Source organism: Rhinopithecus roxellana, chromosome 16 (genome assembly GCF_007565055.1).
Source record: "Rhinopithecus roxellana isolate Shanxi Qingling chromosome 16, ASM756505v1, whole genome shotgun sequence".
NCBI lineage: Eukaryota > Metazoa > Chordata > Mammalia > Primates > Cercopithecidae > Rhinopithecus > Rhinopithecus roxellana.
Genome location: NC_044564.1, coordinates 18,338,499 through 18,363,673, shown reverse-complemented (window position 1 = coordinate 18,363,673; position 25,175 = coordinate 18,338,499). Strand labels below are relative to the sequence as shown.

At 52.3% G+C, this 25,175-nt stretch overlaps 1 protein-coding gene across 3 annotated transcripts in view; it reads right to left on the bottom strand.

The window, feature by feature from the left end:
* The window catches only part of MIGA2 (mitoguardin 2), a 37,110-nt gene extending 12,445 nt beyond the window's left edge, over positions 1-24,665 (bottom strand). For all 3 annotated transcript variants that reach the window (XM_030919888.1, XM_010360916.2, XM_030919889.1), the window contains exons 1-7: positions 24,495-24,665; positions 21,429-21,667; positions 19,761-19,971; positions 14,128-14,240; positions 13,172-13,289; positions 12,711-12,847; positions 1,070-1,187 (exon numbers count right to left, since the gene is read on the bottom strand). In XM_030919888.1, the coding sequence (XP_030775748.1) occupies positions 1,070-1,187; positions 12,711-12,847; positions 13,172-13,289; positions 14,128-14,240; positions 19,761-19,971; positions 21,429-21,667; positions 24,495-24,585 (1,027 nt within the window). In that variant the 5' untranslated portion in view covers positions 24,586-24,665. The remainder of the gene's footprint in view (positions 1-1,069; positions 1,188-12,710; positions 12,848-13,171; positions 13,290-14,127; positions 14,241-19,760; positions 19,972-21,428; positions 21,668-24,494) is intronic.
* Positions 24,666-25,175: the final 510 nt, after the last annotated feature.

Below are 25,175 nucleotides of genomic sequence, written 5' to 3'. Positions count from 1 at the left end.
CGACATCCTCGGAGGTTATCAGCCTCAGGTGTGAGCCCTCGGCTGGTGAGCAGCTCTGCCAAGCTCACAGGTTGCACCGCTGGACCTGAGACCCGAAGGCCCCCAAGCTCTGCAGGGGGAGGACCTTGTACTGTGTGGCCCCGGGGAAATCGCCTCTCTCCTCTGACACGCTGAAACTCAGCCATTGATACCAAGGGCTCAAGCGAGTCCACAGCCACTAACCTGGAGTTCCTCTCCCTGCTTGCCCAAGGGCTGAGGGGTGTGGACCTCCAAGGGTGCTCAGGAAAGGATTGTCAAGCAAGTAAGCAAAGGCCACAGACCTGCAGTGGGCCGTCCTAAAGGTCCCCCAGTCCTTTCTGCCATGTAGCGAGGCCACAGGAGGCAGATTCCTCCAACAGGGAAGCCACACCCAGAGCACGTGGGGAGAAGCCAGGGCAGGGTACGTGGCTCAGCCGACCCACTCCGGTTCTGTGTCCCCACTGGCAGAGCCAGGGAGCCAGACCCTCGGGAGTCTGAGGGTCCCACAGGGCTGAGTGCACAGGGAGGGGCCGGGGTGTCATTCACCGCAGGATCTGAAGAGGACAGTGGCTGTTTGGCAGAACAACTTGGTTCCCCCTCAGCATGTCACATCATTTCACCTCAACACACTCAACAACAGAACTTCTGTCCTTGGCCATTGGCCTGCTCAGAGTGAACCTCCTGTGAGTCACCCCATCCACCCACCCAGTTTGAGCCACGGGAAGGGACTCAAAGTGGAGGCCTGGGAGAGCCATCAGGGAGATGCTGCCACATGAACCCCAAGGCTGCACCCAAGGGCATGGAGCCAGGTGCACTCGCTGGGGACTCCCGGGGCCTCACCTCAGCTCTGCTCCAGCCTGCCATGGAGAAGGGAACACCTCAGTTTCCCCATCTGTGCCATAAGGTGCTGGATCACGTGAAGTGGGAGAGCCCTGGGGATTCTAATTCATCAGATGCACTGAGAGAACCACGCCCCAGTTCTCGCACCTTCTCCTCACCTCCATCCCTGCCACCCTCCACGTCCACCCCGCCTGCGCTGGGCCCAGCTCACCAAGGTCTAGCAGCATGCTGTCTGCGGGGAAGGTGGAGCCGAACTCCTCCTGCAGGTGGTAGGCGCGGTGCAGCAGGGACTCCAGCTTCTCTGCAAACTCCTTCCGCTGTGACTCTGGCTGCCATAAAAACAAGGACCCTCAACCCAGACCCTCAAAGCTCCCAGTGAAAATGGCCCCTTCCCTCACCCCTAGGTCCCTGGGGAAAGAGGAGGAGCTCTAGGACCCAGCAGCTAAGCCCACAGGCTCCAGATCATCACTGCTCGATGGAGGAGCCAACAGCCACGTGTGGCAGCTGAGCACTGGAAACCTGGAGAGTCCCAGAATGTAAAACGCACAACAGATTTCAAACACGGTACCAAAAAGCATAGACTGTCCCAGGAATCTTTCTGTCCCAGGAATCTTTTCTGTTGATTACATGCTGAAATGATCACATACTGGATATACCAGGTTACATAAAGTACAGATGACCCTTAAAAATTGTGGACTTAGGTTGCTGGGCACGGTGGCTCACGCCTGTAATCCCAGCACTTTGGGAGGCCGAGGTGGGCGGATCACAAGGTCAGGAGTTCGAGACCAACCTGACCAACACATTGAAACCCTGTCTCTACTAAAAATACAAAAATTAGCTGGGCATGGTGGCGCACGCCTATAATCCCAGCTACTCAGGAGGCTGAGGCAGGAGAATCGCTTGAACTTGGCAGGCAGAGGTTGCAGCGAGCAGTGAGCTGAGATCGCACCGTTGCACTCTAGCCTGGGCAACAGCACGAGATTGTCTCAAAAAAAAAAAAAAAGAAAGAAAATTGTGGACTTAGGGTAACTTACTCCCCCTATGCCCACATAGTTGCAGATCTACATAAAAACCTTTTCTTTTTTTTTTTTGAGACAGAGTCTCGTTCTGTCACCCAACCCGCAGTGCAGTGGCACAATCACATCTAGCCACAGCCACAATCTCCTGAGTTCAAGTGATCCTCCCATCTCTGCCTCCCTAGTGGCTAGGACTACAGGCATACATCACCATACCTGGCTAACTTCTGTGTATTTTTGGTAGATACAGGGTTTTGCCACATTGCCCAGGCTGGTTTCAAACTTATGGGTTCAAGCAATCCTCCTGACTGCCTCCCAAAGTGCTGGGATTAGAGGTGTGAGCCACCGCGCCTGGCCCACATATAATTTTGACCCCTCTAAGAGTAGAGGGAGTTATTAGTAGGTTATTAACTACTAATAACCTATTGTTGACCATAAGTCTTACTGAGAACATAGTCGATTAACACATATTTTGTATGTTCTATGCATTATATTCTGTATCTTTACACCAAACTAAGCCAGAGAAAAGAAAATTTTATTAAATAAATCATAAGGGCCAGGCGCGGTGGCTCATGCCTGTAATCCCAGTACTTTGCCAGGCCGAGGCGGACAGATCACGAGGTCACGAGGTCAGGAGATTGAGACCATCCTGGCTAACACAGTGAAACCCCGTCTCTACTGAAAATAAAAAAAATTAGCCAGGCGTGGTGGCGGGCACCCGTAGACCCAGCTACTCAAGAGGCTGAGGCAGGAGAATGGTGTGAACCCGGGAGGAAGGAGGATCCCTTGAGCCCAGAAGTTTGAGACCAGCCTAGGCAACATGGAAAGACTCCATCTCTACAAAAAATACAAAAATTAGGCCAGCGTGGTGGCACGTGCCTGTAGTCCCAGCTACTCAGGAGGCTGAGGTAGGAGGATCACATGAGCCCAGGGAGGTTGAGGTTGCAGAGAGTCTTAATGGCGCCACTGCACTCCAGCCTGGGTGACAGAGCGAGACTCTGTCTCAAAAAAAATAAATAAATAAACGAAAGAAAATCACTGGGTCAGGCACAATGGCTCATACCAGTAATCCCAGCACTGTGGGAGACCGAGACAGGTGAATCACTTGGGCCCAGGAGGTTAAGATCAGCATTGGCAACACAGCAAAACCAAAAATACAAAAATTAGCCATTTCACAATGTGCTCTCAAAATAAATAAATAAAAGATTAAAATTTAAAAATACAACTTGCCGGGCACGGTGGCTCAAGCCTGTAATCCCAGCACTTTGGGAGGCCGAGACAGGCGGATAACTAGGTCAGGAGATGGAGACCATCCTGGCTAACACGGTGAAACCCCGTCTCTACTAAAAAATACAAAAAACTAGCCGGGCGAGGTGGCCAGCACCTGTAGTCCCAGCTACTAGGGAGGCTGAGGCAGGAGAATGGCGTAAACCCGGGAGGCGGAGCTTGCAGTGAGCTGAGATCAGGCCACTGCACTCCAGCCTGGGCAACAGAGCCAGACTCCGTCTCAGAAAAAAAAAAAAAAAATACAACTAAAAGCCAGGTGTGGTGGCTCACACCTGTAATTCCAGTACTTTGGGAGGCCGAGGCAGGCGTATCACCTGAGGTCAGGAGTTTGAGACCAGCCTGGCCAACATGCCGAAACCCCATCTCTACTAAAAATACAAAACTTAGCCAGGCATGGTGGCGCATGCCTGTAATACCAGCTACACGGGAGGCTGAGGCAGGAGAATCATTTGAACCCGGGAGGTGGAGGTTGCAGTGAGCCAATTGCGTGCCATTGCACTCCAGCCTGAGCAACAAGAGTGAAACTCTGTCTCCAAACGTATATATATATATTTTGTTTGTTTGTTTGTTTTTTAATTTTAAAAAAGAAAATAATTGAGGAGAAAGGATATCTGCCTGAATAGGTTTCTAATGCAGATGAAAGTGCCCTATTCTGGAAAAAAATGCCACAAAGGACATTTATTAGTAAGGAAGAGAAGTGAGCACTAGGATTTAAGGCAGGAAGGAATAGACTAACTCTACTGTTTTGTGCAAATGCAGTCAGGATTTTCATCAGGACTGTCCTTTCTTTTTCTTCTTTTTTGAGATGGGGTCTCGTTCTGTTGCCCAGGCTGGAATGCAGTGGCGTGATCTCGGCTCCCTGCCACTTCCAACTCCCAGGTTCAGTCAATTCTCCCACCTCACCCTCCTAAGTAGTTGGGACCACAGGCACGCACCACCACACCCAGCTAATTTTTATATTTTTTGTAGAGATAGGGTTTCACCATATTGCCCAGGCTGGTCTTGAACTCCTGAGCTCGGCTGGACGCAGTGGCTCACGCCTGTAATCCCAGCACTCTGGGGAGCCACGGCGGGCAGATCACTTGAGGTCAGGAGTTTGAGACCAGCCTGGTCTATTTGGTAAAATCCCGTCTCTACTAAAAGCACAAAAATTAGCTGGGCTTGGTGATGTGCACCTGTAATTCCAGCTGCTTGGGAGACTGAGGCAGGAGAATCGCTTGAACCCAGGAAGTAGAGGTAGCAGTAAGCCAAGATTGCACCACTGCACTCCAGCCTGGGCAACAGAGCAAGAATCCGTCTCAAAAAAAAAAAAAAAGTAATTATTACAATATTTATTCTAAGAGTTACACTTACTGGTGGCCACCATGGGCCAGTCTTGTGTGAAGTGCGTTGCCTACTGTAGTTCTATTAAGTCATCCCTGAGATCTTAGGAGAAAGACATTCTTATTTCCCTTGACAGATAAAGAAACCAAGACAAGGCTCAGAACGGGGAAATTATTTCCCTGAGGTCACAGTGTGGAACTAGTGGTGCCACACACTGAGACATACTGAATCCAGGTGTGTGTGGCTCTAGAGCAGTGCTGTCCAGTGGAAAGCCACACACAACATTTAATGGTTTTTTTTGTTTGTTTTTTTTAGATGGAGTTTCACTCTTGTCAGCCCAGGCTGGAGTGCAATGGCACAATCTCAGCTCACCGCAACCTCCGCCTCCCAGGTTCAAGTAATTCTCCTGCCTCAGCCTCCTGAGTAGCTGGGACTACAGGCGTGCGCCACCATGCCCGGCTAATTTTTGTATTTTTAGTAGAGATGGGGTTTCACCATCTTGGCCAGGCTGGTCTCGAACTCCTGACCTCATGGTCCACCCGCCTCGGCCTCTCAAAGTGCTGGGATTACAGGCGTGAGCCACCACGCCCGGTCAACATTTAATGTTTTCTACAGACCACAATAAATAGCACAAAGTAATGGGCAAAATTAATTTTAATAATACACATGACCCTTGAACGACATAGGGTTTTTTTTTTTGTTTGAGACGGGGTCTTGCTCTGTGGCCCAGGCTAGAGTGCAGTGATGAGATCACGGGCTCAGGCGATCCTCCCAACTCAGCCTCCTAAGTAGCTGGGGCTACAGGTGCCCACCACCACGCCCGGCAAATATTTTTGTATTTATTGTAGAGACAGGATCTCACCATGTTGCCCAGGGTGGTCTTGAATTCCTAGACTCAAGTGATGCTCCCACCTTGGTCTCCTAAGGTGTTGGGACTACAGGTATGAGCCACTGCGCCCGGCCAGATTTTTTTCAATAAATATATAGGATAATTTTTTGGAAATTTATGACAAATTGAAAAACCTCAGAGATGAACCCCCTTAGCCTAGAGATACTGAAAAAATTATGAAAAAGATATGTGACGAACAATAAAATATATGTAGATAATCGTCTTTACCATTTACTACCATAAAATATACACAAATTGGCCGGGCGCGGTGGCTCAAGCCTGTAATCCCAGCACTTTGGGAGGCCGAGACGGGCGGATCACGAGGTCAGAAGATCGAGACCATCCTGGCTAACATGGTGAATCCCCGTCTCTACTAAAAAATACAAAAAACTAGCCGGGTGAGGTGGCGGGCGCCTGTAGTCCCAGCTACTCGGGAGGCTGAGGACAGGAGAATGGCGTAAACCCGGGAGGCGGAGCTTGCAGTGAGCTGAGATCCGGCCACTGCACTCCAGCCCGGGCGACAGAGCGAGACTCCGTCTCAAAAAAAAAAAAAAAAAAAAAAAAAAAATATATATATATATATATATATATATATATATATATACACAAATTGGCTGGGCGCAGCAGCTTTCACCTGTAATCCCAGCACTTTGGGAGGCTGAGGCGGGAGAATCACATGAACCCTGGAGGCAGAGGTTGCAGTGATCTGAGACCACACCATTGCACTCTAGCCTGGGCAACAAGAGTGAAACTGTCTCAGGAAAAAAAAAAAAAAAGGCCGGGCGCAGTGGCTCACGCCTATAATTCCAGCACTTTGGGAGGCCGAGGTGGGTGGATCATGAGATCAGGAGTTCAAGACCATCCTACCAACATGGTAAAACCCCGCCTCTACTAAAAATACAAAAATTAGCTGGGCACGGTGGTGCAACGCCTGTAATCCCAGCTACTCGGGAGGCTGAGGTAGGAGAATCGCTTGAACCCAGGAGGCGGAGGTTGCAGTGAGCTGAGATCCCGCCACTGCACTCCAGCCTGGTGACAGAGCGAGACACCATCTCAAAAAAAAAAAAAAAAGAGTGCGCAGCATCCTGTGGCCTTGATGACCTTGTCGCTACCCTTGGGCCACCAGGCCAGGGGAGGGAAGAGGGGGCATTCCTCCCTGAACCCCAGGAGCTTCTGGGCTGAGCGCTGAGGGGAGGCATGAGCCAACCCCACTCTGTTTTACACAAAGGCTGCCAGAGCCTGCAACTACCTGTAACTGGACCCGCGGGGTGAAGATGAGGGCTGAGGGTGCTGGAGAGCAACAGTCAGAAGAGCTTGGAAAGGGATGGAAATGATGGAAATGGCAGCCATGCACTGAGTGCCACCTGGGGCCAGGTGCCTCATTGTTCAGTCTCACAGTGTCCCTCTGAGGACAGGATTACTAGGACCCCATTTCACAGGTCAAACTCAAGGTTAAGTGGTCCACATGACCAGCAAGAGCCTGGCAGAGCTGGGATGCAGCCCCAGGCCCACAGGACCCTTTGCTCGGTTCTCCCGCAGGCCCCGGACGCGCCCTGTGTGACCAGCAGAGACTTGTAGTTTTGGCACAAATCTGTGTCTCTGTGAAATGGTCTCAAGTAAGGTAATGGTTTTTTTTTTTTTTTTTTTGAGATAGAGTCTCGATCTGTCGCCAGGCTGCAGTGCTGTGTCGCCATCTCGGCACACTATAGCCTCTGAATCCCTGTTTCAAGTGATTCTCCTGCCTCAGCCTCCCAAGTAGCTGGGATTACAGGCACACGCCACCATGCCCAGCTAATTTTTGTATTTTTATTAGAGATGGGGTTTCACCATGTTGGTCAGTATGGTCTCCATCTCCTGACCTCGTGATCCACCCACCTTGGCCTCCCAAAGTGCTGGGATTACAGGTGTGAGCTACCACGCGCGGCCAGGGTAATGGTTCTTAGATGTGACACCAGACGCACACTCAACAAAAGGAAAAAACAGATAACACTGACCCTCAAAAAACTTTTGTGCTTCCGGGGGCACCAGCAAAAAAGTGAGGCCAGGGGCAGTGGCTCACGCCTGCAACCCCAGCACTTTGGGAGGGCAAGGCGGGCAGATCACCTGGGGTTGGGAGTTCGAGACCAGCCCGGCCAACATGGTGAAACCCTGTCTCTACTAAAAATACAGAAGTTAGCTGGGCATGGTGGCAGGTGCCTGTAATCCCAGATTATAAGGAGACTGAGGCGGGAGAATCACTTGAACCTGGGAGGCAGAGGCTGCAGTGAGCTGAGATCACCCCACTGCACTCCAGCCTAGGTGACAGAGCAAGACTCTATTTCAAAATAAATAAATAAATACGGAATAAAAAATAAATAAACAAATAAAAGTGAAAAGACAACTCACAGGATAACAAAAAATACAGAAAATATCTGCAACCGCATCTGATAAGGGGCTTTCTCCACAATATGAGAAACCCTTAGAACTTTATAAAAGCACAAGCAACTCAATTACAAAAGAAGGCATCGGAATAGACATTCCTCCGAATAAGATGTAATAATGGATAAGAAGGGAAAAGACGCTCAACATCCTTAGCCATCAGAAAAAAGCAAATCAAAACAATGAGAAGCCACCTACACCCGCCAAGATGGGGATAACCAAAAAGACAGGAACAAGTGGTGGTGAACATGTGGAGAAAAGGGAACCCTCATGGGCTGCTGATGAGAACAAAAAACAGTGCAGTCACTTTGAAAACAGTTTGGTGGTTCCTTAAAAAGTTAAACATGGAGGCTGGGCGTGGTGGCTCATACCTGTAATCCCAGCACTTTGGGAGGCCAAGGTGGGTGGATCATCTGAGGTCAGGAGTTCGAGACCAGCCTGGCTAACATGGTGAAACCCCATCTCCACTAAAAATACAGAAATTAGGCTGGGTGTGGTGGCTCATGCCTGTAATTCCAGCACTTTAGGGGGCTGAGGTGGGCGGATCACAAGGTCAGGAGATTGAGACCATCCTGGCTAACACGGTGAAACCCTGTCTCCACTAAAAATGCAAAAAATTAGCTGGGCGTGGTGGCGGGCACCTGTAGTCCCAGCTACTCAGGAGGCTGAGGCAGGAGAATGGCGTAAACCTGGGAGGCGGAGCTTGCAGTGAGCTGAGATCCGGCCACTGCATTCCAGCCCAGGCGACAAAGTGAGACTCCGTCTCAAAAAAAAATACAAAAATTAGCCAGGTGTGGTGGCGCACGCCTGTCATCCCAGCTACTTAGGAGGCTGAGGCGGGAGAATTGTTTGAACCTGGGAGGTGGAGCCGAGATTGCGCCACTGCACGCCAGCCAGGGCGACAGAGCGAGACTCCATCTTAAAAAAAAAGTTAAACATGGAGTTATCATGTGACCCCGCAGTTTCACTCCTAGGTATATACCCAAGAGAAATGAAAACAAATATCCACACCAAAACCTGTAATGAATGTTCATAGCAGCGTTATTCATAGGAGTCAAAAAATGGAAGCAACCCAAATATCTACCAACTAATGAACAAATAAACAAAATGTGGTCCATCTATACAACAGAAACAAAACAGTGATTCACGCTGCAACACGGATAAACCTTGGAAACATCCTGCTATGTGAAGGGAGGCAGTCACAAAAGGCCACATATTCTGTGATCCCATTTCTAGAAACGTCCAGGACAGGCAAATCCAGATGTAGAGAAAATAGATTTGTGGTTGCCTAGAGCTGGGGGGAAATGAAGGGATGTGAAGGAAACGGCCAAAGTACATGGGGTTTCTTTGTTGTTGTTGAGACACCGTCTCACTCTGTTGCAGAAGCTGGAATGCAGTGGCACAATCATGGCTCACTGTAGTCTTGGCCTTCCGGGCTCAAGGGATCCTACTGCCTCAGCCTCCTGAATAGCTGGGCCTACAGGTGTGCGCCACCATACCCAGCTAACTTCTTAATTTTTTGCAGAGATGGGGGTCTCACTATGCTGCCCAGGCTGGTCTTGAATTTCTGGGCTCAAGAAATTTTCCTCCACCTGGGCCTTCCAAAGCACTGAGATTACAGGTATGAGCCACCATGCCGGACCAGAGGTTTCTTTTCGGGATGATAAAAATGCTCCAGAATTGATTGTGATAATAGATACACAATTTTGTGAATATACCAAAAGCCACTCAATTGTCCAGTTTAAATGCTACGTGAATTATATCTTTTCTTTTTCTTTTTGTAGAGACAGGGCTGCCCAAGCTGGACTGCACTGGCACCATCATAGCTCACTGCAGCCTTGAACTCCTGGGCTCAGGCGATCCTCCCACCTCAGCCTCCCGAGTAGCTGGGACCATAGGAACATGCCACGACACCCAGCTAATTGGTCACACCACTGCACTCCAGCCTGGGCAGCAGAGTAAGACCCTGTCTCAAAAACAAAATATTTTTTTGAGACAGAGTCTCACTATGTTGCCCAGGCTGGTCATGAACTTCTCCCTCACTGACTCAAACAATCCTCCTACCTCAGCCTTCCAAAATATTGGGATTGTAAGTGTAAGCCACTGTGCCCAGCCTATATTTCAACAAAACTGTTTAAAAATCATAGCAATAGGCTGTGCGCAGTGGCTCATGCCTGTAATCCCAGCACTTTGCGAGGCTGAGGCAGGCAGATCACCTGAGGTCAGGAGATAGAAACCAGCCTGGCCAACATGGTGAAACCTCATCTCTACTAAAAATACAAAAAAATTAGCCAGGTGTGGTGGCACATGCCTGTAATCCCAGCTACTCAGGAGGCTGAAGCAGGAGAATCGCTTGAACCTGGGAGGCAGAGGCTGCAGTGAGCCAAGATCACGCCACTGCACTCCAGCCTGGGCAACAAAAGCGAAACTCCATCTCAAAAAAAAAGAAAAAAATTATAGCAATAGATAGAAAAAAATGCCTGGAGGAAGAGAAAGTGGTGATGTCTAGAAGAAGGGTTGTAGGCATCAATGACATGCCAGAGATAATTAACTGAGCACCTACTATGGACCAGGCCTGTACGGCTGGTGCTGGTGCCCCCACAGAGCGCCAGTGTTCCAGGAGGCCGAGGGCCGCACACCGCACAACCATTGAGCTGTCTGATCAGAGTCTGGGCTCAGACTATTTTACACCCCCTTCTCTTTCCTATTTCTGTACTTTTCATCATTTGATAAGGAATATGTAATTGCTTTTACAACAAGGAAAACAATGCAAGTTCTATCATTTTCAAGTTCTATCATTTCAGACATAGTGTTAGCAAAAAATATAATCTGTGAAACAAAGCTGCCTCCCTTGAGTCCCCCTCACTAACACACTCCTACAGGTGCCCATTCCCTGCCCACTCGCAGACAGGACCTGACGCAGCTGCAACCGCAGGCACTCAAGGGTTTGAGTCACTTCAAACCTCAGGTATTTCCCTGACCTTCACATCCTGAGCTCACGCCCCAGCAGGGACAGAGGGTATGGACACCTTCAACTTGTTGCCAGCTGTGCCAGACACAGCCCCACCCTTGTTCTGCAAGCTGTTTCCTAGGTCCCCCTGCCAGCTGGCTCTCGGCCAATGGGAGACACGGGTGGAGGAATGAAGGCAAAGGTGAGGGAGGAGTAGGCAGACAAATCCTCCTTCCTCCTTCTATCTCCGCCACTAGAAGTGGCCACATCCCCTCAAATTCCTGGGCTCAACCGGATCTCCTGCCGCAGCATCCCAGAGTGTTGGGATTACAGGTGTGACGCACCGCGCCCAGCCACAAAATTTTTAATTGTAGCCTTTTAACTTCATTTTCCATTCCTAATATTGAAATAATAAATATTAACTGTAGGCCGAGTGTGGTGGCTCACACCTGTAATCCCACACTTTGGGAGGCAGAGGCGGGTAGATCACGTGAAGTCAGGAGTTCGAGACTGCCCTGGCCAACATGGTAAAACCTCGTCTCTACTAAAAACACAAAAATTAGCCAGGCATGGTGGCGGGCACCTCTGACTCTGGCTTCTCAGGAGGCTGAGACAGGAGAATCGCTTGAACCCAGGAGGTGGAGGCTTCAGTGAGCCAAGATTGTGCCACTGCACTCCAGCCTGGAAAACAGAGTGAGACCACATCTTAAAAATAAATAAATTTGGCCAGGCGCTGTGGCTCACTCCTGTAATCCCAGCATTTTGGGAGGCCGAGGCGGGCGGATCATGAGGTCAGGAGATCGAGACCATCCTGGCTAACACGGTGAAACCCCGTCTCTGCTAAAAAAAAAAAAAAAAAAAAAAAAAATACAAAAAATTAGCCGGGTGTGGTGGCGGGTGCCTGTAGTCCCAGCTACTCAGGAGGCTGAGGCAGGAGAATGGCGTAAACCCAGAAGGCGGAGCTTGCAGTGAGCCGAGATCGCGCCACTGCACTCCAGCCTGGGTGACAGAGCGAGACTCTGTCTCAAAAAAATAAAATAAAATATGAATAAATAAATACATACATAAATAAATAAATTAGCTGGGCCCGGTGGCTCACGCCTGTAATCCCAGCACTTTGGGAGGCTGAGGGGGGTGGATCACAAGGCCAAGAGATCAAGACCATCCTGGCCAACATGGTGAAACCCCGTCTTTACTAAAAATACAAAAATTAGCTGGGCGTGGTGGCGTGTACCTGTGTAATCCCAGCTACTCAGGAGGCTGAGGCAGGAGAATCACTTGAACCCGGGAGGTGGAGGTTGCAGTGAACCAAGATTGCACCACTGCTCTCCAGCCTGGGCAACAATGCAAGACTCCATCTCAAAAAAAAACCGCCGAGTGCAGTGGCTCACATCTGTAATCCCAGCACTTTGGGAGGCCAAGAAGGGTGGATCACGAGGTCAAGAGTTCAAGACCAGCCTGGCCAACATGGTGAAACCCCATCTCTACTAAAAATACAAAAATTACCCAAGTGTGGTGGCGGGTGCCTGTAATCCCAGCTACTCAGGAGGCTGAAGCAGGAGAACCACTTGAACCTGGGAGGTGAAGGTTGCAGTGAGCCGAGATCGCACCACTGCAATCCAGCCCGGCAACAGAGCGAGACTCCATTTCAAGAAAAAAAAAAAAAAAGACCGGGCAATGCAGCCAGCTCTCAACAGAGGCGTCTTCCCTTCCAGTCTTTCAGGACCGCACGTTGCCCTTCACAGGGGTAAGGTAGGTGTGAGTTTCAGTACGGCTGTTTTTACCGAGCGCCAGGCACCATGCTGAGCACGTGACATGAATTGTCTTGTTTCATGTCATAACACTCTCACAGAGGGAAATCGGCAGGCCCAGAGGACAGGAGCCTGCCTGCCTCCCAAGGTGTGGCTGCCCCTCTCCTGTGCTGCCAACCTTCTCCCATGGGCGCAGGGGGATGCAGAAGACCACCTACCTCAGACAGTGGCTCTGATGCAGTCTCCGGGTTCCGGAGGCCGTCCCTGGGCGTGGGCGTGCTGCCGCTGTCCCCACGCTGGCCCACGCTCAGTGCCTGCTCCCACTTCTGCAGAGCTTCCTCGAACAGCTCCATGCCTGAGCACAGGTGAGGCAAGAAGGGAGGGACATCTCGACTGTCTCACCCAAGATGGGGCTCAGAACATCAGGGAGGCAGAAGGGCCTTCAAGGGCAAGAACTGGGCGGGGGCGTGTGGCCTGGGCTGCTCAGGTTCCAGGCCTTCTTTCAGACCAGATTTCTTCCTAGACACTGTCCCTTGTTCAGAAATGGCTGGAAATCTCCAATTGGGATTTTGGGCAGGGCAGTGAGGGGCAAAGTGACCTGAGACTGGCCAGGCTCCTAGGAAGGAACTGTTTCTGTCGCCTACCCTGCCCTGGAAGCCGAGGCACCTCCTGCACACACCTTGCATATACAGGCTCTCTGCGTTGCCATCACTGGTGGTCAGAGACTCCTCCATCCCTCTGGCATCCCATGGTCCCGAGCACGCGGCTGTGGGGCTGGATGAGTTCACTGCCACCATCTGGGAGCCAATCAGTGCAAGAACAAAGAGTGAAGCCTTCCTGGGCTCTCTGCAGGGCCCCCCTGAGCCCTCCCCCACTGCCTGACCATGGGCCACACGCCCCCTCCAAATGCCATCCCTGAGCTCATTCCTGGCCACAGCGTCTGCACCCTCAGAATGGCCTGGACCCACAATCTACCTGATGGTGCTTCATAGAAGCCACCAAAGCGGGAAGGAATCCCGAGACCAATGCCCAGCCCAGGAACCTGGGAACCCCGCTGAGCCCTGCTCCTGACTGCTGTATCCACCCCTTACGCCATGGCTCCTCTACCACCTGGACAAGAAGAGAGTACCCATTCTGTGCCAGGGTCCTGCCTCTCATCCACACGAGCGGCTGGCTGCCCAAGGACAAGAACCAGCTCTTGCTTACCCCTGTGCCAGCCTGGCTCAGAGCTGGGACTCTGCTTGCTGGACAAGTGAATGAACCCAAAGCCACAACCCAGAAGAAGCCAAGCTTCTGCCTTATTTATCTCTACACCCCCAGGGCCTGGCAGAGTCCCTGGTATAACGCAGGTGCTTGTCAGTGGCTGATGAATGAATAACCTGCATTTCCACAGGTACGGGTCTCCCCAGGACACCATCCGTTTCTCTCCTCTGCACCAGTCTACCTTTCTCCCACCAACACCTGGCACAGTGAGTCATTAGGGACAATCCCTGAAAGCCTGCGTGGGTGGAGGAGTGAGAGAGAGAGAATGAGTGAATGAATGGACTCTACCAGTCCATGAGCTTGCTGAGGGCAGAGTCCTCAGGAGGGTAAGCCTGGACCTGGAGCCCTGGAGCCCCAGCACCTGCTGCTCACCGAGGCCACGCTGTGGGAGGAGCCCGAGTGCTTGCTGGGCTCAATGGAAGAGATGCCACTCAGGGTGTCGTTGCTCTTGCTGCTGGGGCTCTGGACTCTCCGGCTGGAGTATCCTGTGAGGAGCGGAAGAACACAGGCATCCCATGTGGCCTTTATACGGGCTGCTCCCCCTCTGGACCACCTTCCCCTTCTTCCTCATCTGAGAACTGGTCCTGACCTTCTAAGTCAGGGGAACAGAGGGACCCCAAGGGTGTGCACTCAGGAGAACAGTGCAGGGCCCTCTGCATCCTGCTCATGGCCACATCCCTGCCATATCCCTGCCACAGGGCACACAGCCAGGCCGAGGGGAGGAGCCCAGATTTGCCAGATAAGCCGAGAATGAGGTCCACTTGCTTTCCCGTCTCCTTGCTTAGCCTTCTCTGGGCTGTTGATGGAGAGAATGGTTTAGAATTCTCCTCCTTCCAAAAGGGATGTCAGACAACAAATTTTTCCAGGCTGGAGTGCAGTGGCTTGATCTCGGCTCACTGCAAGCTCCACCTCCCGGGTTTACGCCATTCTCCTGTTTCAGCCTCCCGAGTAGCTGGGATTACAGGTGCCCACCATCACGCCCGGCTAATTTTTTGTATTTTTAGTAGAGATGGTGTTTCACCATGTTAGTCAGGATGGTCTCCATCTCCTGACCTCGTGATCCACCAGCCTCAGCCTCCCAAAGTGCTGGGATTACAGGTGTGAGCCACCGCACCCAGCCAAGACAACAACTTTTAAAAATACACAAAACACCGGGCGCGGTGGCTCACGCCTATAATCCCAGCACTTTGGGAGGCCGAGGTGGGGAAGGATTGCTTGAACCCAGGAGTTCAAGACCAGCCTCGGCAACATGGCAAAACCCCGTCTCAACAAAAAATGCAAAAATTAGCCAAGTGTGGTGGCGTGGCCTGCAACCCCAGCTACTTGGGAGGCTGAGGGTGGGGGATCACTTGAGCCTGGGAGGTTGAGGCTGCAGTGGGCCATGATCGTAACACTTCACTCCAGCCTGGAAAGCAGTGTGAGACCCTAAAAATTTTTTTAGGCTGGGCTGGGTGGATCACGTCTGTAATCCTAGCACTTTGGGAGGCCGAGGTGGGTAGATCACTTGAGGTCAGGAGTTTGAGATCAACATGGTAAAACCCCATCTCCAATAAAAATACATAAATTAGCCAGATGTGGTAGTGCATGCCTGTAATCCCAGCTACTCAGGAGGCTGAGGCAGGATAATTGCTTGAACCTGGGAAGCAGAAGTTGCAGTGAGCCAAGACCATGCCACTGCACTCCAGCCTAGGCAACAGAGCAAGAATGTCTCAATAAAATAAATTTTTAGGCCGGGCGCGGTGGCTCAAGCCTGTAATCCCAGCACTTTGGGAGGCCGAGACGGGCGGATCACGAGGTCAGGAGATCGAGACCATCCTGGCTAACACGGTGAAACCCCGTCTCTACTAAAAAATACAAAAAACTAGCCGGGCGAGGTGGCGGGCGCCTGTAGTCCCAGCTACTCGGAGGCCGAGGCAGGAGAATGGCATAAACCCGGGAGGCGGAGCTTGCAGTGAGCTGAGAACCGGCCACTGCACTCCAGCCCGGGCGACAGAGCAAGACTCCGTCTCAAAAAAAAAAATAAAAAATAAAAAAAATAAAATAAATTTTTAAAAAATAAGGCCGGGCGCGGTGGCTCAAGCCTGTAATCCCAGCACTTTGGGAGGCCGAGATGGGTGGATCACGAGGTCAGGAGATCGAGACCAGCCTGGCTAACATGGTGAAACCCCGTCTCTACTAAAAATACAAAAAACTAGCCGGGCGAGGTGGCGGGCGCCTGTAGTCCCAGCTACTTCGGAGGCTGAGGCAGGAGAATGGCGTAAACCCAGGAGGCGGAGCTTGCAGTGAGCTGAGGTCCGGCCACTGCACTCCAGCCCGGGCAACAGAGCAAGACTCCGTCTCAAAAAAATAAATAAATAAAATAAATAAATAAAATAAAATAAAATAAAATAAAATACACAAATGGTTATATTTTAAAATAGAGACAAGGCCAAACACAGTGACTCACACCTGTAATTCCAGCACTTTGGGAGGCTGAGGTGGGCAGATCACATGAGATCAGGAGTTCGAGACCAGCCTGGCCCATGTGGTGAAACCCTGTCTCTACTAAAAATACAAAAAATTAGCCAGGTATGGCCGGGCGCAGTGGCTCACACCTGTAATCCCAGCACTTTGGGAGGCCAAGGCAGGTGGATCACAAGGTCAGGAGATCAAGACCATCCTGGCTAACACGGTGAAACCCCATCTATACTAAAAATAAAAAAAATTAGCCAGGAGTGGTGGCAGGCGCCTGTAGTCCCAGCTACTCAGGAGGTTGAGGCAGGAGAATCACTTTTGTTTTTTTGAGACAGAGTCTCACTCCTTCGCCCAGGCTGGAGTGCAGTGTTGTGATCTCGGCTCACTACAACCTCTGCCTCCCAGGTTCAAGCGATCCTCCTGCCTCAGCCTCTTAAATAGCTGAGATTACAGGGGTGCACCCCCATGCTTGGCTAATTTTTGTATTTTTAGTAGAAAGAGGGTTTCACCATGTTGGTCAGGCTGGTCTGGCACTGTTGTCCTCAGATGATCCACCCACCTCAGCCTCCCAAAGTGCTGGGATTACAGGCTACTTTTGCTTCGTTTTTTTTTTTTTTTTTTTGAGACACAGTCTAGCTGTGTCACCCAGGATGGAGTGCAATGGCACAATCTTGGCTCACTGCAACCTCCACCTCCATAGGTGCCCGCCACCACGCCCGGCTAATTTTTGTATTTTTAGTAGAGACGGGTTTCACCATGTTGGCCAGGCTGGTCTCAAACTCCTGACCTCAGGATCCGCCTGCCTTAGCCTCCCAAAGTGCTGAGATTATAAGCGTGAGCCTCCACGCCCAGCCTTGCTTTTGCTTCTTAAAACAAGTTTCAGCGGGGCACAGAGGCTCACACTGTAACCCCAGCACTTTAGTAGGCCAAGGCGGCCAGATCTCTTGAGGCCAGGAGTTCGACACCAGCCTGGCCAACATGGTAAAAGCCCATGCCTACCAAAAATACAAAAATTAGCTGGGCATGGTGGTTCATGCCTGTAATTCCAGCTACTCGGGAGGCTGAGGCAGGAGAATCGCTAGAACCCGGGGGGCGGAGGCTGCAGTGAGCCGAGATCGTGCCATTGCACCCCAATCTGGGTGACAGAGTGAGACTCGGTTTCAAAAAAAAAAAAAAAGTCTCCCAAGATAAGGACCAAGATGAGAACTCCTTGCCCTGGAAAGAGATCAAGACAACATTCCAATGTAGCAAACACGGGGTCTCTGTATTACAAGATTAACAGGAGCCCTAAGAGTTTTTACAACCACAGCAGCAGCCACAAAACAGAGCAGTGGCTACCAGAGCTAGGGTAGGAGAGGGGCTGACACAGGGCATTTAGAGAGTGATAGAACAGTTCTTTTTTTTAAGTTATTTTTTTTTTTTTTTTTTTAAGAGTAGTTAAGTGTAGTAGTGAGAAGCAGGGAAAAAGAGTAGACCGGCTGCGGTGGCTCATGCCTGTAATCCCAGCCATTTGGGAGGCTGAGGCGGGCAGATCACAAGGTCAAGAGATTGAGACCATCCTGGCTAACACGGTAAAACCCCGTCTCTACTAAAACTACAAAAAAAAATTAGCCGGGTGTGGTGGCAGGCGCCTGTAGTCCCAGCTACTTGGGAGGCTGAGGCAGAATAGTGTGAACCTGGGAGGCGGAGCTTGCAGTGAGCAGAGATAGCGCCACTACACTCCAGCCTGGGTGACAGAGCGAGACTCTATCTCAAAAACAAACAAAAAAAAAGAGTAGAAGAAGGGGCCGGACATGGTGGCTCACGTCTGTAATCCCAGCACTTTGGGAGGCCAAGGCGGGGGGATCATGAGGTCAGGAGTTCGAGACCAGCCTGGCTAACATGGCAAAACCCTGTCTCTACTAAAAATACAAAAATTAGCCAGGCATAGTTGCATGCATCTGTAATCCCCGCTACTCGGGAGGCTAAGGCAGGAGAATTGCTTGAAACCGGAAGACAGAGGCTGCAGTGAGCAGATATCAGGCTACTGCACTCCAGCCTGGGAAACATAAGCGAAACTCCATCTCAAAAAAAAAAAAAAAAGCGGGGTGGGTTCGCTCACGCCTGTAATCCCAGCACTTTGGGAGACTGAGGCGGGAGGATCATGAGGTCAGGAGATAGAGACCATCCTGGCTAATACGGTGAAACCCCGTCTCTACTAAAAATGCAAAAAGTTAGCCAGGCATGGTGGCACGCGCCTGTAATCCCAGCTACTCGGGAGGCTGAGGCGGGAGAATCGCTTGAACCCAGGATGCGGAGGTTACAGTGAGCCAAGATTGTGCCACAGCACTCCAGCCTGGGCGACAGTGTTAGACTCCGTCTCAAAAAAAAGAGTAGAAGGATGGCCGGACGCAGTGGCTCACACCTGTAATCCCAGCACTTTGGGAGGCTGAGGCAGAGGGATCACTTGAGCTCAAGAGTTCGAGAACAGCCTGGCCAACATGGCAAAATCCCATCTCTACTAAAAATACAAAAATTAGCCAGACATGGTGGTACGTGCCTGTAGTTCCAGCTTCTTAAGAGGCTGAAGCAGGAGAATCGCTTGAACCTGGGAGGCTGAGGCTGCAGTGAACCGAGATTGTGCCACTGCCCTCCAGCCTGGGTGGCAGAGCAATACTCCGTCTCAAAAAAAAAAAAAAAAAAAGAATAGAAGGAGTGTGATCTGTGAGTGTGAGCAACCGACTGAGTGAACTCACTACCTTCTAACCAGCTGAATGATTCCTAACTATGGTGGTGGAGGGATGACTCTGTGTCAAAGACTAAAGAATAGTATGCTAAAAAGTACGAATCTTACTACATGCAAATTAAATCTCAATTTTTTTTTTTTTTTTTGAGACGGAGTCTCGCTCTGTCACCCAGGCTGGAGTACAGTGGTATGATCTCAGCTCACTGCAAGCTCCGCCTCCCAGGTTCATGCCATTCTCTTGCCTCAGCCTCCCGAGTAGCTGGGACTACAGGTGCCCGCCACCTCGCCCGGCTAGTTTTTTGTATTTTTAGTAGAGACGAGGTTTCACCGTGTTAGCCAGGATGGTCTCGATCTCCTGACCTCGTGACCCGCCTGCCTCAGCCTCCCAAAGGGCTGGGATTACAGGCGTGAGCCACCGCGCCCAGCCTAAACCTCAATTTTGAAGAGTGAAGGGGATGGGAGAAATACCACGTGGTTCAAGAACAACATGGCCCTTCCTGCACCTCAGCCTGGGGAACATCCCTCTCTGGACCCAGGAGCCACACCCCCAACCCACTCTGGACCTGGGTGCTCCCAAAGCGTCCTCAGCCAATGAGAACAACCAAAACCAGCACCACCAACAGAGCACACGCATCCAACCGCATCACCCTCCAGTACACTGACCGGAGGGAGGGACGCTACTGTCATCCTGTTCACAGATGAGGAGACCTTGGCTCTGAGACAGGAAGTCACTGGCCCAAGATCCCCCGGTAAAGAGTGACCCAGCTGGGATATGACCCCAGGATGTGACCCCAGGTCAGGCCCATGCCCACCACCTCACACCTACCTTTCTTCACTGAAGGGACCTTCCTGGCCAAGAGGATAGGGAGGGGCACCGTGCCCAGCTGCTCCCCTCCCATCTCGGGACCAGCCTGCTTCTTCCTTCTCCGTCGCCTCTTCAGCTGGTGGGCAGCCAGGGCCAGGGCCACAGTCCCCAGGGCCGTGGCAAAGAGGACTTTCCGCAGGCCTGGCGTCAACCGTAGCTGGGAAAATGCAGACTGCAGGGAAGAGGAGACGCTGCCGGTTACACCTCCCTGGGTCCAAGGCAGCAGGACTGCCCCAGAGCACCTCAGGGACAGGACATACACCAGCCCTCTGGCACATCTGCCAACCAGACGAGAGACTGAGAGGCAGCTGCCCTAGAAAGGGAACTTGACCAGCCTCCCTGAAACACGGACCACAAAAACATAAAGATGGCAAGATGCCAGTGCTGAGGAGGTGAGGTCTAAGGGCCGGCACCTTCAGTCATGATGACACGAGCTGCAGTGAGCAAGCACCAGCTGTGCCTGGCACTGCACTAGGACCTAGCCTAGGGTACCCATCTGCGTTCCTGTCATTTCCAGACGAGGAACCTGAGGCTCACCCAGGTGAAGACACATACTCAAGGCGACAGAGGCAGACATGAAACCCAGATCTGCTGACCCCTGTTTCTCAGCGATGCCTCAAAGATGATGACACTCGCTCACCCGCCACCCCATCTGAACACTTCCTACTGCCACACCTCACCCTCTGCCCTCTGGGCCTGGGAGCCCCTCAGGTGGGACTGCAACCCACAGGGCAGATCTTTGGTCAAGAGCCCAGTCAGCCACAAACATGTGAGTTGTTGCGGGGGGCACTGACCCCTTTTACAGACTGAGTAACTGAGGTCAAGAGTTCATATAGGACCAGGTGCAGTAGCTCATGCCTATAATCCCAGCACTTTAGGAGGCCAAGGTGAGTGGATGACTTGAGCCCAAGAGTTCAAGACCAGCCTGAGAAACATAGCAAGGCCCTATTTCTACCACAAAAAACTTTTTTTGTTGTTGTTGAGACGGAGTCTTACTCTGTTGCCCAGGCTGGACTGCAGTGGTGTGATCTCGGCTCACTGCAACCTCCGCCTCCTGGGTTCAAGTGATCCTCCCGCCTCAGCCTCCCAAGTAGCTGGGATTACGGGCACCTGCCACCAGGCCCAGCAAGAACTGTGTCTTGCTCTGTTGCCCAGGCTGGAGTGTAGTGGCACGATCTCAGCTCACGGCAACTTCCACCTCCTGGGTTCAAGCAATTCTCCTGCCTCAGCTTCCCAGGTAGCTGGGACTACAGGCGCACACCACCACGCTTGGCTAATTTTTGTATTTTTAGTAGAGATGGGGTTTCACCACGTTGGCCAGGCTGGTCTCGAACTCCTGACCTCAGGTGATCCGCCTGTATCAGCCTCCCAAAGTGCTGGGATTACAGGCGTGAACCACCGCACCTGGCCCAAACAATTTTTTTAATTAATTTAAAAAAAAAAAGAGTCCATATAGTCTTAGGCTAAAGAACAGGCCTCAAGCCTCAGACAACAAACCCAGTCCGAAGAGGAGACACCAGAGGTCTGGCAAAGCAAGAGCGAGGGTCAGTGTTCCTGGACACGGAGGAGCCCTGGGCTGAGCATGGAAGTGTTTCGCAGACCAGAAATACAACCCACTCCAATCCTTACCTGCCCAAACGTTGTGTACAGGAACACGGGGATCTCGGCCACCGTCATGGCCAGGGCCTGGATCATGGACGTGCCCTCAGCCCTCCGGAACGCCATGGCAGGGCCAATGCCCCAGGCAAAGTCCTCAGGGCCAAGAGCTTCCAAGGAGAACGTCTTCAACTGGTTGCCAGCTGGGTCCTGGGCACCATCCACGCCCCAGAAGGACAGGAACACACATACCAGAGGGCCCCTCCACAGAGCTAAGAGACAGACGACCAAGTCAGAGAAGAGAACGTGCACACGGGAACACGCAGAAATGCACACAAGAGCGTCCATGGGGGAGGAGGCGGGAGCAAAGCTTGCCTCTGGAACCCGAGGTCTGGAATGAGGCCCCAGGCCTCTGCATCTGCCCACCAGCGGGCAGCCCCACGCCCACAGACTCTCTGCCTACCAGGGGCCCTGCAAGCGGAAACATCTCTGGCCAGCCAGCCCAGGAGAGGACCCAGAAACTGAGAGGTGAACAGGTCACTCTCAGACTTAGGGCTTTCAGCCATATTTTCTCTACCTTTTTCAACCCATGGACCATTTGCTAAGCAAAAATCTTAGGCCCCAGACTGAGAATCATTGCATCTTTTTACCTCCCACAAAGTTAAGAATGTTTCCTTGCTGGGCACGGTGGCTCACGCCTGTAATCCCAGCACTTTGGGAGGCCGAGGCGGGCAGATTACCTGAGGTCAGGACTTCGAGACTGGCCTGATCAACATGGTGACACTCCGTCTCTAATAAAAATACAAAAATTAGCCAGTGTGGTGGCACGTGCCTGAAATCCCAGCTACTTGGGAGGCTGAGGCAGAAGAATCGCTTGAATCCAGGAGGCAGAGGTTGCAGTGAGCCTCGATGGTGCCATTGCACTCCAGCCTGGGTGACAGAGCGAGACTCTGCCTCAAAAAAAAAAAAAAAAAAAGACAAACAAAAAAAGGATTCTGTGAAGTTGATGCCACCCACCTTCCCCCCAGCCTCACCTCTGGTTTCCGATGAGGAAACTGAATCTCAGACAAGCTAAGTTAGGAGTCCAAAGTCACATAGCTGGTACATGGTAGAGTAAGACTTTGTGCTCAGTGCAACCCTTTTTGCTAAATTTGACATGCAGCAGGAATTAGCAAGCCCCAGCAGACCACAGAGTACTGGGCAGCTTTCCCCTGGACCTCGGGAAATACTCCCCTCCCCCACAGGGTACCCCATTGCCCCTTCCCAAGGCCAGGAAATAAGTGGCTTGATCACACCTAGCCTGGACCCCAAGACCCAGCAGGGTGCTCCCCCACTTCCAGCTCCAAGCCTGAGGATGCCTTCAAGGTCTCCTGGGACCTCAAGCGGAAGGAACACACAGGACAGGACTGACCCTGTCTCCCTGGGATGGCGGCCAAAGTCACTGGGCCAGCAGAAGAAACAGCTTCTCCCCAGTGAGTGGGAAGGACTGAGGAGCCTGTCAGTCTAGCTCTAGGACTGGGGGGTGTATGAAAGAGGAGGGGCAGGCAGGGTGATGTTCTAGGGCTAAGGAAGCTTCCAGGTTGTCAAAGGTAGAGACATCCTACCAGGAGGCTGTGAATTGAGCTACGTGACCCACAGTGGTCAGGACCTAGGTCAATACTGTAAGCCACATCCCCCTACCCCTCACCCCAACCCCAGGCTGGCTCAGGTCTCAGAAAGAGGGAAGACAAGAACATCAGAGGGCCAGCAGCTACTATTTCCCAAGCCCTTACTCCAGGCCAGACTCAGAACAGGCTCTCCACGACAGGCTTGGGGTCCTGTCCTCTCAGAACCCTCGCAATGACCAATGTTTATCTCAAGGATGGGGAAACGCGGAGGCTCTGAGATGAGGCAGCCTGCCTGAGGTCACTGAGTACTAAGCGGCCAAGCTCTGGGGGATCTTGAGACCATGGTAGTGTTTCCCAGCTGCTGCCAGCTACAACTGCCGCTGCTCCTTCCAGGCCACACCTGTAGGACTTCTGGGCCTCTAAGTGAGAAGCCCACATGGCGTTAAAGATGAGCCTGAACACATGCTCCAGGGGTGACTGAGGCCCACTGTTTGCCAGAGAGTCCAGAGCAGCCCCTTGTCCCCACTGGGAGGCAAAGCCTGCAGGTGCGAGGTAACACCACCAGCCCCCAAGCCTGCTTCACTCCAGGGATGGATCCAAATCCAGTCAACCCACACTGTGCCTGTCCCCCTGGCACCCTGGCCATCCCCCAGGGCCTAAGGTGAGACCCCTCCACCTCCTCTCCACAATGAAAAGTCCACAGCAATGTCCCCTACCAAATGGACACTTCTACTGCTGTGCAGGGCCTGGCCCCACTTGGGCAGCCATCTCTCGTGCCCTACAATCTTAGGCAGACACCTCCTCATTCCACCGTCACCACAGCACTTACAGCACCCTCAGCCTGGGTGTCTAAGCTTATCATCCCACGCGCCTCCTCCCCTGCGCTAGGCAACCCCACTAATGAATCTGGCCTGTGCACTCGCTCATTCCGCCTGGACCCCAACAACGTCCCCGACTCCCTTGAGCCACTCACTCTGCCCAGTCTCCTATTCACCCCATGCCGGACCCCTCAACAGTCCCACCATGCCGGGCACTGGGCATCCCCGCGCTGGACCTCAGCAACATCCCTGTCTTCAGAAATTGCTCACTCCACCCCAGACATCTTAGGCAGCCCCTTCTTCTCTTGCCCCCACACCGGAATATCCTTGAAACTCACCCAAGTACCCTCTGGCGCCGCTCACGGCCAGCACACCTGCTCCTTCCATCCCAGGTGCTTTCCCCGCCTCGGATCGGGTACCTACGCGCCTGCTCCAATCCCCGCCACGTTCCAGGCCTGGGCATCACCTCCCTGACCCAAGTACCTTCTCGTTCCACTCCCAAGCAAGGCACCCTCTCGCATCTTCCCTGGCCTGGGTACCCACTCATTCCAAACCCGGCACCTTCCCGGTCCAGTTGGGCCCGGTCACCCGCGCTCACTCGGTCCTCCGCTCAAGTCCCGGGCCCTGCCGCGCTGCCCGACCGCCTTGGGGACTCAGCCCGGGCCGATACTCACCCGGGATCCCATCGCTACGGAAGGGCAGCGTCTCCTTCCCCCGCAGCTGCGCAACCAAACCGAGGCCGTCGGGGGCGTGGCCTAGCGCCATGGCCCACCCGTTTCTGGCCAATGAGCATCGCTAAATCGCTGAGGACCGCCGCAGCCTCTGGCCAATTAGGCGGGTCATGTGACCAAGCTGATAGCCCGCCTCTCCCGCCCTCTTCCCCGCCCCCTAGTGCGGTTGAAGCGCGAAAGTGGTCTCTTCTCTTCTACTATTGGCCATTCAGATTAGATCGACATGGGCGGCTGGGTGGGGCGGGGCCACTCTTAAAGCGGCTGAAGCGGAGCAGCCAGACCTCTAAGGGGGTTTCTTGGAGGACGCCAAAGCAGGCTGAGCTCTCACATTAAGATGCTCTACTCTTGTCGTTCCCCACAAGGACAAATCCTTCCCACTCTCCAAGCGCCCATTTTCAAATACTACCGCCCCTGATTTCCCGCAGCATGCTCTTATACTGTCCCCACTCTCCCCCTTGTTCTGGAGTTGTTTGCCAAAGTGCCAGGTCTCGCCTGCTAGACAGTGTCTCTGAGAGCTGGAGTCAAGGGGTCTTCAGTTCTGGCCACCTATCTGGGTCTTACAGGAAACCCTAGGATTGAGATCAGGCCGACCTGAGATGGAATCAAGTGTTGCCACTTCAGTTC